At 38.4% G+C, this 12,701-nt stretch overlaps 1 protein-coding gene across 1 annotated transcript in view; it reads left to right on the top strand.

Annotated features, from left to right (window-relative positions):
• The window catches only part of LOC145693355 (uncharacterized), a 1,690,974-nt gene that overhangs the window by 281,476 nt on the left and 1,396,797 nt on the right, over positions 1 to 12,701 (top strand). Inside the window, exon 5 of the mRNA XM_081769282.1 lies at positions 10,477 to 10,539. Within this exon, the coding sequence (XP_081625408.1) occupies positions 10,477 to 10,539 (63 nt within the window). The remainder of the gene's footprint in view (positions 1 to 10,476; positions 10,540 to 12,701) is intronic.

The following is a 12,701-nucleotide window of genomic DNA, read 5'->3' as shown; positions in this document are numbered from 1 at the left end:
AAGCAAGATCTTCTCTCTTCCAGAAAGAAAAATGTTGGAATGAAGAGAATTGGAGAAGGTTTCTCAATGGAGGCAATCATTTACAAACTTGTTTCCAGCAGTTGTTCTAGATTTTGATATTTTGAGCTACTTTCAAGCATTTCCTGATTCATGCGTGGGCAGTATATTGTTATTTCACTAAACATACATCATATAAAGAAATAATAAATTTCATACAGCAGTATTGATATTAATATATGGTGTTCTTTGGAAAACACGATCCGAACATTACATACAGGAACATATAGATTCATCTTAGTTTCGTTAGTCACCTACTTTACAATTTTAGCTGCATAAACACCTGCATCAGGGATACCAATTGCTGTTAGTGCTGAGAAAAATTACGTGTAAGTTGGATTGCACCTGTGTAGGCGTTCTCACAACTGCAAATCACTTGGACCCCAAGTAATGGAATTTGAGTACTTAGGGAGGGATACTTTTGTGGTTCGCTGTGCTTTGGTTTTGTGACTATATGTATCATGTTGTATTCTGTGGATAAGTATAAAATTGGAGAGCTTCATTCTTAAAATTTCAGATGTTCTTTTTTCTTTCGTTTCGCGTATTCATTTGTCTACCTTGAGATGCTAGCTCTTTCATTCCACTCTAAAACAGAGAAAGTTAATAGACCAACTAAAGGGTTAAAAAGGCTCAAGCCGAACTCTCACATGTAAGGGCCCAAATGACGTTTGGCTTATATACTTTTTGAATAGTCTCTGAGAGAAAATAATAGATGAAAGCAGCTTGCTATTTGGATATTTAATTATTGAATTCTTACTTGTCTGTAGCTTACAACACTGTTCTGGCTCGTTACAATTAAGACTCATTATCTCTGATAAAATATTGTGAATAGATCTTTTGCACTTTTGGGGAACCACCACCCGCTGGACGGAAGGTTCGCTCCTTGCTGTCATTCACTGCCTGCTCAAAGACCTTTTTTCCTATTGTTTTCCCCGAAAAATGTTTTTCGAAGTTTGATCCTAGGGCGCAGCACAAGCACACCCTATTCCAAACTTCACAACATATATCGCCATACAGAGTGAGACGTATTTCTGTCTTTGTTTTACAATGTGTTGCTACTTGCTAGATATGTTTTGAAAAATGGTATACTGCTGTGTTTCTTTTTGTAAATGAAAACAATGAAAACCGGGGTTTCGTGGTGTACCTTTTCGTGAAATACCTTCAGAAATTGAACTGAGGCAGAAGTGGTTGAAAGCAATATCAAGCGTTGTTTAGTGCTGTAAGAATGGGGAGTGGAAGCAATGACAAGACTGATGCCAGAACAGCCCAAAATGCCATAGAAAGAATTGTAAGATCTGGATTTATTCTGGCACCAAATGATGCAAATATTGCATGCCAAACCGACTGTGATTCTACCTCAGAATCCATCAATCTGAATTCGAATAATATAATGCCGCCAATATCTGAACTACTAGGTTCGTTTCTGGTAGTCTTAGAGGAAATTCAAGAGCCAAGAACGGCCCTTTAGGTAAGTCTGGAAACTGCAGCGCAGGCGTTGGTTTCAAAATATTTGGTGCACGTAGCTGAGGAAAAAGTAGATTGCACTACATGTGTTGAAAATATTTCGGTACCACCAACTAGAACACCGATTAATGGATGTGAAATGCACTCAGGATAGAGGAGGACTTCGTTATCCCACTTCTCACAATTTTTTCGAATTGTAAAAAATATCCACTCATTTGGTGAAGCAGCTTTACCCTATTGCAAAAACGTTTGACTTCCTTTTGCAAACTTGAGTCATTATATAGGTCCAGCGTTATGTGAATCAACTGCGTCCAGATGCCCGAAAGATACAACCCACACATCTGAAGTCGTACCTATAGTACTTACTACAGAAATTCGTAAAAATCTGCTCTTACAAACATTGGCAAGAGACAGTCGGAGAAAGTGACACGAATTCGTTTCAGATCAAGACTATTCACAGAAAATATTAAAATTGTGATTTGTGAACTTCAGAATGAATTTTAAAAAAACACTATGGAAACAACAGAATATCGAGGGTTCAGTGTTGTTCTTCATATAGCTCTTCTCACGAGATCAGAACACGAAATTATAGTGATACTCTCGAGTGTAAGTATGTTTCAAGTTCTGAAAACATTATAAAAATGTCTATTTAGCAGTGGTGGTTTTAGCAGTAGGCCGAGTGGGCAGGGAACTACCCAAAAAATTTGAAAATATACCATATAATTATAAACGCTAAATGATACAATAAAGAGTAAATATATTTTCCACTACTTATATTAATGGTAGATAATTAAACATCAAACACTACTGTAAAAGAAATTTTCTACTGGCATTGATCAGTTAAATATGTATATGTATCCATAACCAAGGGAGCGGGTCTACCCAAAATTACAATCCTAAAGTCGCCCCTGTTATTTAGGAATACATGAAACTCTTATGTGAATTTTTGTGAATTTTATGTGAACTTTTGTGTAGATATTGCTTTATATTTGGTGTGTGAGTGATAGTAGATGAACGGCGAGGCTTATTACCAGTCTGGAACGGCATCGCAAGAAGGTATGTAACTTAGTATTTAGTAATTTAGATTTTATTAAAGAAAATAGAAACAAGCACACAAAATAATAAATACTTCGTCAGACGTAGCCTAACAATTTCACAGAAATTTCTTTGAAGTGTACCTTTAAACAAACATTCAAGAAATAACTATACTCCAACATTTAGAAGCCCGAGTTCTGGGGTGGTATAGTAGCGACGCCAAGCGGCGAAATCGCGCTACTCGTGTACGTGAAAACTCATGGAATGATCGGACAGTAACGACGAGCGAACCTACCGTCCAGCGGGCGGTGGGGGAACACTTTGCGTGTTAGGCTTGCCGTGTTTGTTGTTTTGCTGTTTCAACATGTTTTCTGGATACAATTAAATATCGAGTTTCCTAGAATACAATCCGTTTTTTTTTTTTTCAAACTACAGATGGTGAATCTGTCAACACAGGGAAGGATGGAGGATTATGGCAACTTGTAAGAAATCACATGGGGAAATGTATCCTTACTGCTTGGTGTGTTTGTCACAGACCCGATCTTGCAATGGAGGACATGTTGAACTGTTCTTTGAAATGACATATTGGCTGTGAAGTTTGAAAAGTGTTGCAATGTATTTCAGAACATAAAATAAAAATGCTACAGAAAACAATGCCTAATTTCTATACTTTTCCTGCCTATTTCGAGGTACGATTTGCTGAACACTAGCATACTCCGCAACTTACCCGAATGCAAGATGGTTTGGGAGGCAATTCTCAAGAAAGGGAAGAAGAGGGATCGAGCTGCTGCCAAAGGAATGTTAGACGCGTGAGCTAAATTTCATGCAGTTTAAGCTAACAGTTCTCATGTATGACATCATTAGTACGTATCTGCCAGCAGATGCAGAAACTTCTTCACCGGTCTCATCTTCTACTGCCTGATCTTCTTACAGGAAGGGAGGCAGCATTAAGAAATTGAATTTAATGTATGTGAATCCTTCCCTTATGGAAAGAAAGACTGCGTAGATAGCAACGACGTGGATGACAATGAGCAGAGGCGACAATGCCGTATAACTCTTAATATACATGGAACAGAAACTGGGAAGCTGTTCGAAGGGAAATAGTGCAGTCTTCGTTAAACTTCTTTGGTGTTCGACTGAACATAGAAGATTACGGCATTTTCAGCTCCATTCAAACTACTTTGTCCGCATCTTCAGCCCAGTCGATGATAAATACTACTCGTCCATTAGTATAAGCAATATTTGGAAAATAAGTAGTATAGACTTTTGCCTCAAATGTATGCGACAGCTGGCCAGAAATTGAAGAAGTACCATTACTAATGGATGGTGCTAATGCTGGAATGAAATATTCTGAGACTAGGGAAACTATTACCAATCTTCTCTGGAATGCTGCAGAAACTTCTTGCTGCCTTACTTGAATATCGCCTCACAGCATGTCAGTTGAACGTGCTGTTTCACACTGTAATCAGCTTCGAGTAATCGTCGTTCGTCGATAAGTGAAAACACAACGAATGATTGACTTATGTCAGTAAATGGAACGGGTACTGCAAACTATGATCTAAGACCTGCCGTAACAGAGTACTTGAAGCAAAAGAACAGGCGGGAGAGCAGACCTGATAATGGTATCTATAAAAGGAAGAAGTTTTTCAAACTTGAATAATCTGTTATATTTAAAATCAACATATTTATATCATGTAGGCCTCTATTGAGTTGTGTTTTCAGTCCGTGCCCTTTATTCGGTGATAGTAGATCATGTATCAATAGCCATGACAGTAATACAGGTGTTAAGACAGCTAGTGATATTAAAGTTCCGTGAAACCTATGGTAACTAGATGAGAAATTTATTGAATTATATTCTAAATATGTAAGAAACCACACAATGCAGAACACATTAAGATGTAAAGTGTGAAAATAATACCAGGAGTGTAACTGATAACAACTGGGATAACGCGCTTTAAAGCACGTGAGAAACCAGTGTGAAACAAATTGAACTCTAAAGTGTGAAATAGTAGAAGAGTATAACCATTAGCGCTCTTAAACGGGTCGGGTCAGCTCGGGTCGGGTTGTCGGGTCAGACTACTCGGGTCGGGTCAGTCGGGTCAGATCCGGTCGTGTTGTCGGGTCGGGTCAATCGGGTCAGCTCGAATCGGGTTGTCGGGTCGGGTTATTCGGGTTGGGTTGTCGGGTCGGATCAATCGGGTCAGCTCGGGTCGAGTTACTCGGGTTGGGTTATCGGGTCGGGTCAGCTCGGGTCGGGTTGTCGGGTCGGGTCAGTTCAGTTTGATCAACTGAGTTTAGGTTGAGCTTAAACTTGGCTGGAGTCGAAAACTGCTGTTTTTCACTAGCTGCCTAATTAAAAATAGCAATTTTGAATTGATTTTATAGAAACCATAAATCTATTTTGAACACTTGCAGCTAGTGCTTTTATGGTAAATGCTTATTTTTGTAATTGTGTGCACTTTAATTTTTAAATATGGAAGATTAATGTTACCAATCGACTGTAATATTAATATCTACGCCAATATGGAGTCTGGATTCAGAACAAAACTAGTAAGGCCAAAAGAAAGATTGGATATGGACGACCAAGCCAAAGCAGTGCTGCGGTGTCTCAGTGGTAAAGAATTCATCTCTGGTGCATGGTGTCCATGGTTCGATCCCAGCTTGTGCTAAGTAGGCTTTGTGGTGGAGAAACGCCGTGTAGTGGGTTTTCTCGGGCTTCTCCTGTTTCCTCCCACTTTCTTCATTCCACCATTTCATTCATTTCTCATGGTCATCATATCCCTTAGCCTCGGTGCAGAATCGAGGGACCTTAAACTGAATATTTAATTTTATTTCACCAAGCCCAAGGACATCGATACAAGAACAAGATAAAGATTAGATATGCAAGACGAACTGCTTAGTAATCTTGCTCTTGGCCTTGTTTTGGTTATCACCAAGTAGCGATGAGCGTATTTTCTTGCTTTCCGTATAGTATGAAAGACCATAATCAAAATTACACTTGGTCTTCATTTGTAAGATGAGGCGAGCATTCTTGGCTCTTGTATAGCATGAAAGACCACCAAGACTACGAAATGCAGGACCCAGAGTTGACTACAAGACAAAGAATAAGACGCAGTATTGATGACCAAGACCCAGGGAGCGAATTGTTTGAATTTCATTTGTTGGGCTGAAAGTGATGAAATAAAATTAGTACTTTGTAATTAAATATCATACTGTATTTTTAAATTTTAAATTACAAAATTCATATTATGTATCTTCTTACGTGCAACTATATACTGTAAAGTACGTTTTAATTACAGAGAAAGAAAAATCAAAGTGGCACGGGTCCCGGAATCATAACTAACTAACTAACTCTATGGACTATGGAACCCAAAGGTTCAATGCCGCGTTCACAAAAGCTCTCCACTGACTTCTATCCTTAGCTAACTGCATCCATTTTCTACTTTGTATTCCAATCTCTGCGAGATCCATCTTAATATTGTCCTCTCATCTGCGCCTAGGTCTTCCTAATGGTCGTTTTCCGATTGGTCTTCCAGTCAAGACTTTGAAAGGGTTTCTACTTTCTTCCATTCTAGCTACATGACCCGCCCACCTAAGCCTCCTAGACTTGACGACCCTAACAATGTTGGGTAATACATATAAATTATGTAGTTCCTCGTTATGAAGTTTCCGCCATTCCCCATTCCCGTTCCTCTTGGGTCCGAATATTCGTCTCAGGATCTTGTTTTCAAATACTTTCAGTCTATGTTCTTCCCTCAGAGTAAGTGACCATTTTTCGCAGTCATACAAAACAACAGGCATGATTATCGTTTTGTATATTTTAAGCTTCAAATTCCTCGACAGAATTCGCGACGACAAGAGATTTTGAACCGAATAATAACACGAATTCTCTGCTTTTAGTCGACATTTAGTCCCGGAATCATAAGAACCTATTTTGGAATGAAAGTTGAAGGATTGGAAAAAATCACAGGTGTTCTCCTCAACCCTTATCATTATAGTTAAACAATTTCCTTTTGTGTCCGCCAAGAGACTCTTGCTACTGCCTTCCGAGAACACTCACCTTGAAGAAAAATTTCGTCACATAGAACTAAAGAAAGAAAAAAAATTTCCACGTCGGACATTGGTATCAGTTATAAAAAGAAATAACCAAACCTCAAAAGTGCCAAATATTCATTAAGATGCATATACAAATCCCCCGCTTGATCTAGCTAGTGGTTAACGTGTAAGACTTCGGTACACGTGGTCCGGGATTAATTCCCAATGGGAGTGCATTTTGGCGTTCACCCAAGTGTCGTGACCATAGTGCTCTCAAACGGATCGGGTTGACCCGACCCGACCCGACTCGGATCGGGTCAGCTCGGGTCGGGTTACGGGTCGGGTCAGCTCTGGTCGGGTTGTCGGGTCAGGCTACTCGGGTCGGGTCAGCTCGGGTTGGGTTGTCGGGTCAGCTCGGGTCGGGTTGTCGGCTCGGGTCGGGTCAATCAGGTCGAATCACGGGTCGGGTCAGTCGGGTCGGGTCGGGTCGGGTCAGTGAATTCGGGTCACGGGTCGGGTGGGTCGCGTTGAAGACCGACCCGACCCGACCCGTTGAGTTCACTAATAACCATTAACAAACAGCCTAAAATGCTTGAAATGCTATGATTTAAACCATTGATAAGATTTAAATCATAAAGATAAGTGTTTGATTACATTGTTTCTTAAAAAATAAAGTATTGGTAGTAATATTTAGTATTAAGTACATGTGTATACACATAAAATGATTTCGTCAGGGAAATGTTTAGTCAAGTTCACGTACTGTTATTCCCTTCTTCAGTATTTGTGTCTTGTATTGTGTGTTTTGTATCCTCTCCTTCCGTACCAGTGGCATTTCTTAGTTCTTGTCTTGTATATGTCCAACTTAAAAATATTTATATAAAAATAAATAAATAAATAAATAAATGAAGGAAAATATCCATGTATGATACCACGGTAAGGTTTTGTCTAAGTACCGACCTGAAGGTGGATCTTAGGCAAAATGTACAAAAGAAAATGCCCGCGCCTGTATTGATGGCGATGTGTTGAATTGGAAATGAAACGATTACCAAAAGTCTGACAAATACGTTATTTTGTATGTCATTATTTCAAAAATGCTACAACTCGTAACATTATACAAAATTCACTTTAAAAAATCTCGGTGTGTTTGAATTTTCCTATATGTGTCAAGGGCGCTTTTGTGCTTGTATACACAGTAGCGATTTGGTAAAGAATGCAATGACGCAGCTTGTGGACTTGCCGGCTAAATGAAGCCGTACTTAATTTTAAGCCGTGAGCGGTAGTTTTAACTCAGCGCTCGAAGACTCTATTAGAGCTTGCAGGTGAGAACAGATTAGGGAATCTTCTCTTCATTTTCAACCCTGCACATAGTGAGTGCAATTGGATAGTTAGTAATTATGTTCGGTTTCCTTTAGAATAAGCTATTTAAGTCCAATAATGCGATGCACTATTGGACTTCCATGCATACTAGGATATAACACTGATAAATAGTGACTCGTTGCGTGTAGGTAAATTAGAGTATCGAATTATTTACAATAGGTCGCGTTCGACCTAGGACAGAATTTGTAACAGAGATAGAGAGAGACTATTTAAGCTTTCTCTGGTTCCACTAGTGAGGAACATAGTAGGTTATTTGCTCTCGAATTCAATGCGTGGGTTCCATATCCTGGAAGTAGTTTAATTTAAGAGACTACGGACAGCTCTTTGTATAAAACTTATCTTCTATATAAGGGAGAGTTGGTTCATGCTAACCTCCCTTGTTGGATCTATGTAACAATTCTTCGCTAGATAAGGCAAAAGCCTTTTGCTTGACCAAACCTATCCTGTTTAAAATTCAAAGCCAGATTTCCTTTATAAGTGCTTCTTCCGGTATAAGAAAGACACTGAGTACGATTAGACATACATTTTGATATAGTGAGTAAAATCCTTTAGAAATTGAAGGATGGTAGAAGCCGCCCTTAATGAGAGCCAATTCTCCTATCTTGCACAGACCATTCTTTTCAGAGAATTTTAGAAAACCTTTGAGAACAAAAACAATGAGATGATCTTAGCGAAATTTGAGACGGGAGTACGCAGTTGGAAGCTCTCAAGAAATTTCTCTTGAGGAACATTTTTATTAGATTATTAATTTTTTGAAGAAATGAAACTAAGAGGTAAATACCAGTTGCTATGATTTTATATATTGATGTAAACCAGAAGTTTGCACAGATCCTATATATTAAGGTTTTCATGTTGTTGTTAAAATAATAAGTAATTTCCTTGACATTACTTACTCTTAGGTGAATGCTAATTAAACTTTACAATTATTCAATACGAACTTGAACATGTAATTATTATATATTCAAAATTTTAATAGACACTAGTCGAGTACTTTGTTATTATGTGTCAGATCACTTTGAACATATTGAGTAAGTGTTACTACAAAAAATAGAAAATTGCTTTGTAATTTATTTTTTCTTCTTTTATTGAGCACTAGTAACGCCTCCAGGGCATGGGTTTGAAAGTAATTGCAGATGCTAAAAATTATAGATATATGAAAATATTCAATACTACTTTCGACAAAATACATACTTTCAAATATCTACGATCAATGTTGAGAGACCAAGAACATATCCAAGAAGAAATTAAATGTCAAGTAATAGCAGGAAATTCATGCTATTATTCAGTTCAAAACCTTTTGTCGTCGCAAATGCTGTCAATAAGTTCGAAGCTTAAAACATTTAATAATCATGCCAGTTGTGCTATATGGTGGGAAACATGGTCACTTACTTTGAATGAAGAAAGAAGACTGAAGGAATTTGAGAATAAAGTCCTCAGACGAGTATTCGGACCAAGAGGAACGGGAATAGGGAATGGGGGAGACTTCATAACGAGAAACTACGTACATAGTTTATATCATTCATCAAACATTGTTAGGGTGATCAAGTCTAAGAGGCTCAGGTGGCCAGGTCATGTAGTCAGAATTAAAGAAAGTAGGAATGCTTTCAAAGTTTTAACTGGAAATCCAATCCGAAAACAACCATTATGAATACCTATGCACAAGAGGGAAAATAAAACTAAGATGAATCTCGCAGAAATAGGAATACAAAGTAGAAACTGGATCCAGTTGCTAAGGACAGAAGTTATTGAGCGGCATTGAACCTCCGACTCCATGGGTCATAGAATGAGTGAGTGAGTTGTTAGTTACATAGGCAATTAGATGACAAACTCTTCCTAAAATAGTAGTTATGCTCATACACGCATTCCCCTTCACACTCAAATAAGAGTCTTACTCTAACCCTTATTCCTCACCTCTAAGCAATATCGATGTCTCCACTCTTAAATCAATATTTCTCTCTTGTCTTCACTCATTTTCGGTATCATATTAATATTTCTGCCTCTTACTCACCCTCAACCTCAGTAGCTATCCTCACAACTCCCTCACCTGAAATAGTATTCAAAGTATTCCTCTCACTCACTTTTTTTTTGTATGGAAGTAAAGATAGCCCTGTTGAGAACAAAACAAGTAAGACTGTCCATCTCTGGTCTACATGCTCGTTGAATGCCTTCCTTCAAGTAGTTCTATGTGTCTTTCAGGTAGTTCTACCTGAATTACGTTACATTCCCATTGAGGGATATTCCTCTATATACATTTCTGTTATCTACAAGCTTTCTTCTCTCCAGTAAAATTTTCATTACCGTGGTTGTGTAACGGACTGAATAATTTATAGCCCAATATTTAGTAAGCAGAAGTATAGTTTAATTGTCATTTGTTTCTTTCTTTATTTCTTTCTGTAGCTTTTGAAGGTAGAGATAAATCATTAAAGAATAGATACTAATAATAAACATTTTCGATTAATAAAAAGGTAATGGTTTCAAATATATTTTAAATATGTGTTCTTTCTCTAGGGATTACCAGGGCTTCGTGGACCACCAGGACCACCAGGGGACATAGGTTCGCCAGGTGATCCGGTGAGTACGAATGCATTTGCCATTGTATTTAGGACTAATTTTACGCAATGTTTAAATATAGTGAGGCTTCTTCCTGTTTATTTTTTTCATTTAAAGTAATTACTTATTATGAAGTGCCTCGGATCTAACAGAGCAACATGTTAGTCATCTGGATGAATACATGCCCTATTTTTCGTATTCTGTGTCAACTTTAAGAAGGAGTAGTCAATTTGAGTGTACTGACTTTAGCAGGGCTGCAGCATAAACGCTCACTTTTGAAACAAGCTTAGCTTCTCTGAAACTCAGAGTGTAAAAAGTTAGTTAACTCACGCTGTCTTTCAAAGTAGCGTGCTGAACATACGCTCAATTTATTTGGGCTACGCTCAACTTCATGCACAATATAAGGAAAACATGCTCTCATGATTTAACCTTTTCAGGACGAACGGCTCAACCCTTGAGTCAGCAATTCAAACCCCTCTAGCACAGCTCCTAATTAACCTAGAGATATGACTTTGGTATGTATCTCTTCAAAAAGGTTGGAACTTTCTAATCCTGTGTATATCATTCATGTAATGGGTCCCGCCGTGAAGGGGGAGGGGGCAAAGTTGGGTGTTTATAGTTTTCCCTCTCTCCTTTCAGAATTTGGAGGGAGGTACCCCCTTGATGGAGCTACAAGGATAAAAATGGCATCCATAGAGACGAACATACTAACTAGCCATACCCAGTCCATGACTTTTGGGCTTGAGAGGGGTGAATAGGAGGGGTATTAAATTTACCCTTTTTCTTATTGTATATTTTCTTATAAAGAAAAAAAAAATATTTCAAATTTTAGGAACTCTGGCAACATTGTTATTCATCGTACGCAAGAAAAAAAATCTCACATTTACGACAGATATTTGGGCCAATGATACACAAAAGTCAAACCCGTCGGTTCAATACGAATGGAAAAAGAAATTCGGAACCCCAAACCTACGTGACACATCCTGTATATTATTCAATATCCACTGTAATGTACTTTAGCGTTGATAGCCCTAGCGACATTCCTAATTATCACAGACACATACCTCGTTGAAAACCTTATAAACCAGCCATTCCAACAATGTAACTTTTGTGTGTCTCGGGCCAAACCAGTAAAAGAAGAAGAAGACGAAAGTCAAAATTTTGGGTGGAAAATCAAAATTTTCGAAATTTGTCGGACTATGGCGATGCTGCTATTTGTCGTAGGCAAGGAAAAAATCTCACATTTACGCCAGACATTGGAAACAACGATATAAAAAAGTGAATGGTGTAGGTGCAATAGGAGTGAAGAAAAAACTTCGGAACCTCGAACCTACGTGAATCATCCGGTATTTTTTTCGATAGATTGTGGTATACGCTAATATCGGTAGGGTTGGCCACGCTCCTAATTGTCACAAGCATATCAGCTATACCTCGTTGGAAAGCTTATAAAACAAACATTCCAACAAGGTAACTTTCGTGTCTGTCGGGCCAAACTAGTAAAAGAAAAAGAGGACGAAAATGAAAATTTTAGGGGAATATTCAAATTTTTCGAAATTTGGCGGACTATGGCAACGCTGTTATTTGTCGTACGCAAGGAAAATAATTCTCACATTTGCGCCAGACATTGGAAACTACGGCGTAGAAAAATGAAGGGTTTAGGTGGAATAGGAGTGAAGAAAAAAACTCGAAACGCCGACCCTACGTGAATCATCCTGTATGTTTTCGAGAGATTGGGGTATAAGCTAACATTGGCAGACTTGGCCACGCTCCTAATTGTCAAAAAGATATCAGCTATATCTCGTTGGAAAGCTTACAGAACAGACATTCCAACAAGGAAACCTATAGGACAGACACACACACACACACACACAGAGAGAGAGAGAGAGAGAGAGAGAGAGAGAGAGAGAGAGAGAGCGAAAGGAAAACAGTTATCACCTCAGAACGCATCGTTCTATTTTTAGCCTGGTCAAGATCAGCTGTAGCTATCAATTGAACCTAAGGGTCGTAAATATGTATTTCTTTCAACTCCATCCTTTGACAAGTTATTTAGTTTTAGAAAAAAATCTTCCTGCCGAAGCAAAAGAAAAGAAAAGCAATGATCTTTCGACGAACAATGTTAGGTGAACCAATGCGAGTTTATTCTCTGCCGTTAGTAAGGTAGAATTTTTCTGCATTCCTACTGC

This window comes from Thermobia domestica, chromosome 8 (genome assembly GCF_964235325.1).
Source record: "Thermobia domestica chromosome 8, izTheDome1.hap1.1, whole genome shotgun sequence".
NCBI lineage: Eukaryota > Metazoa > Arthropoda > Insecta > Zygentoma > Lepismatidae > Thermobia > Thermobia domestica.
The sequence above is the reverse complement of the archived record's forward strand: the minus strand, read 5'-3'. Positions and strand labels throughout refer to the sequence as shown.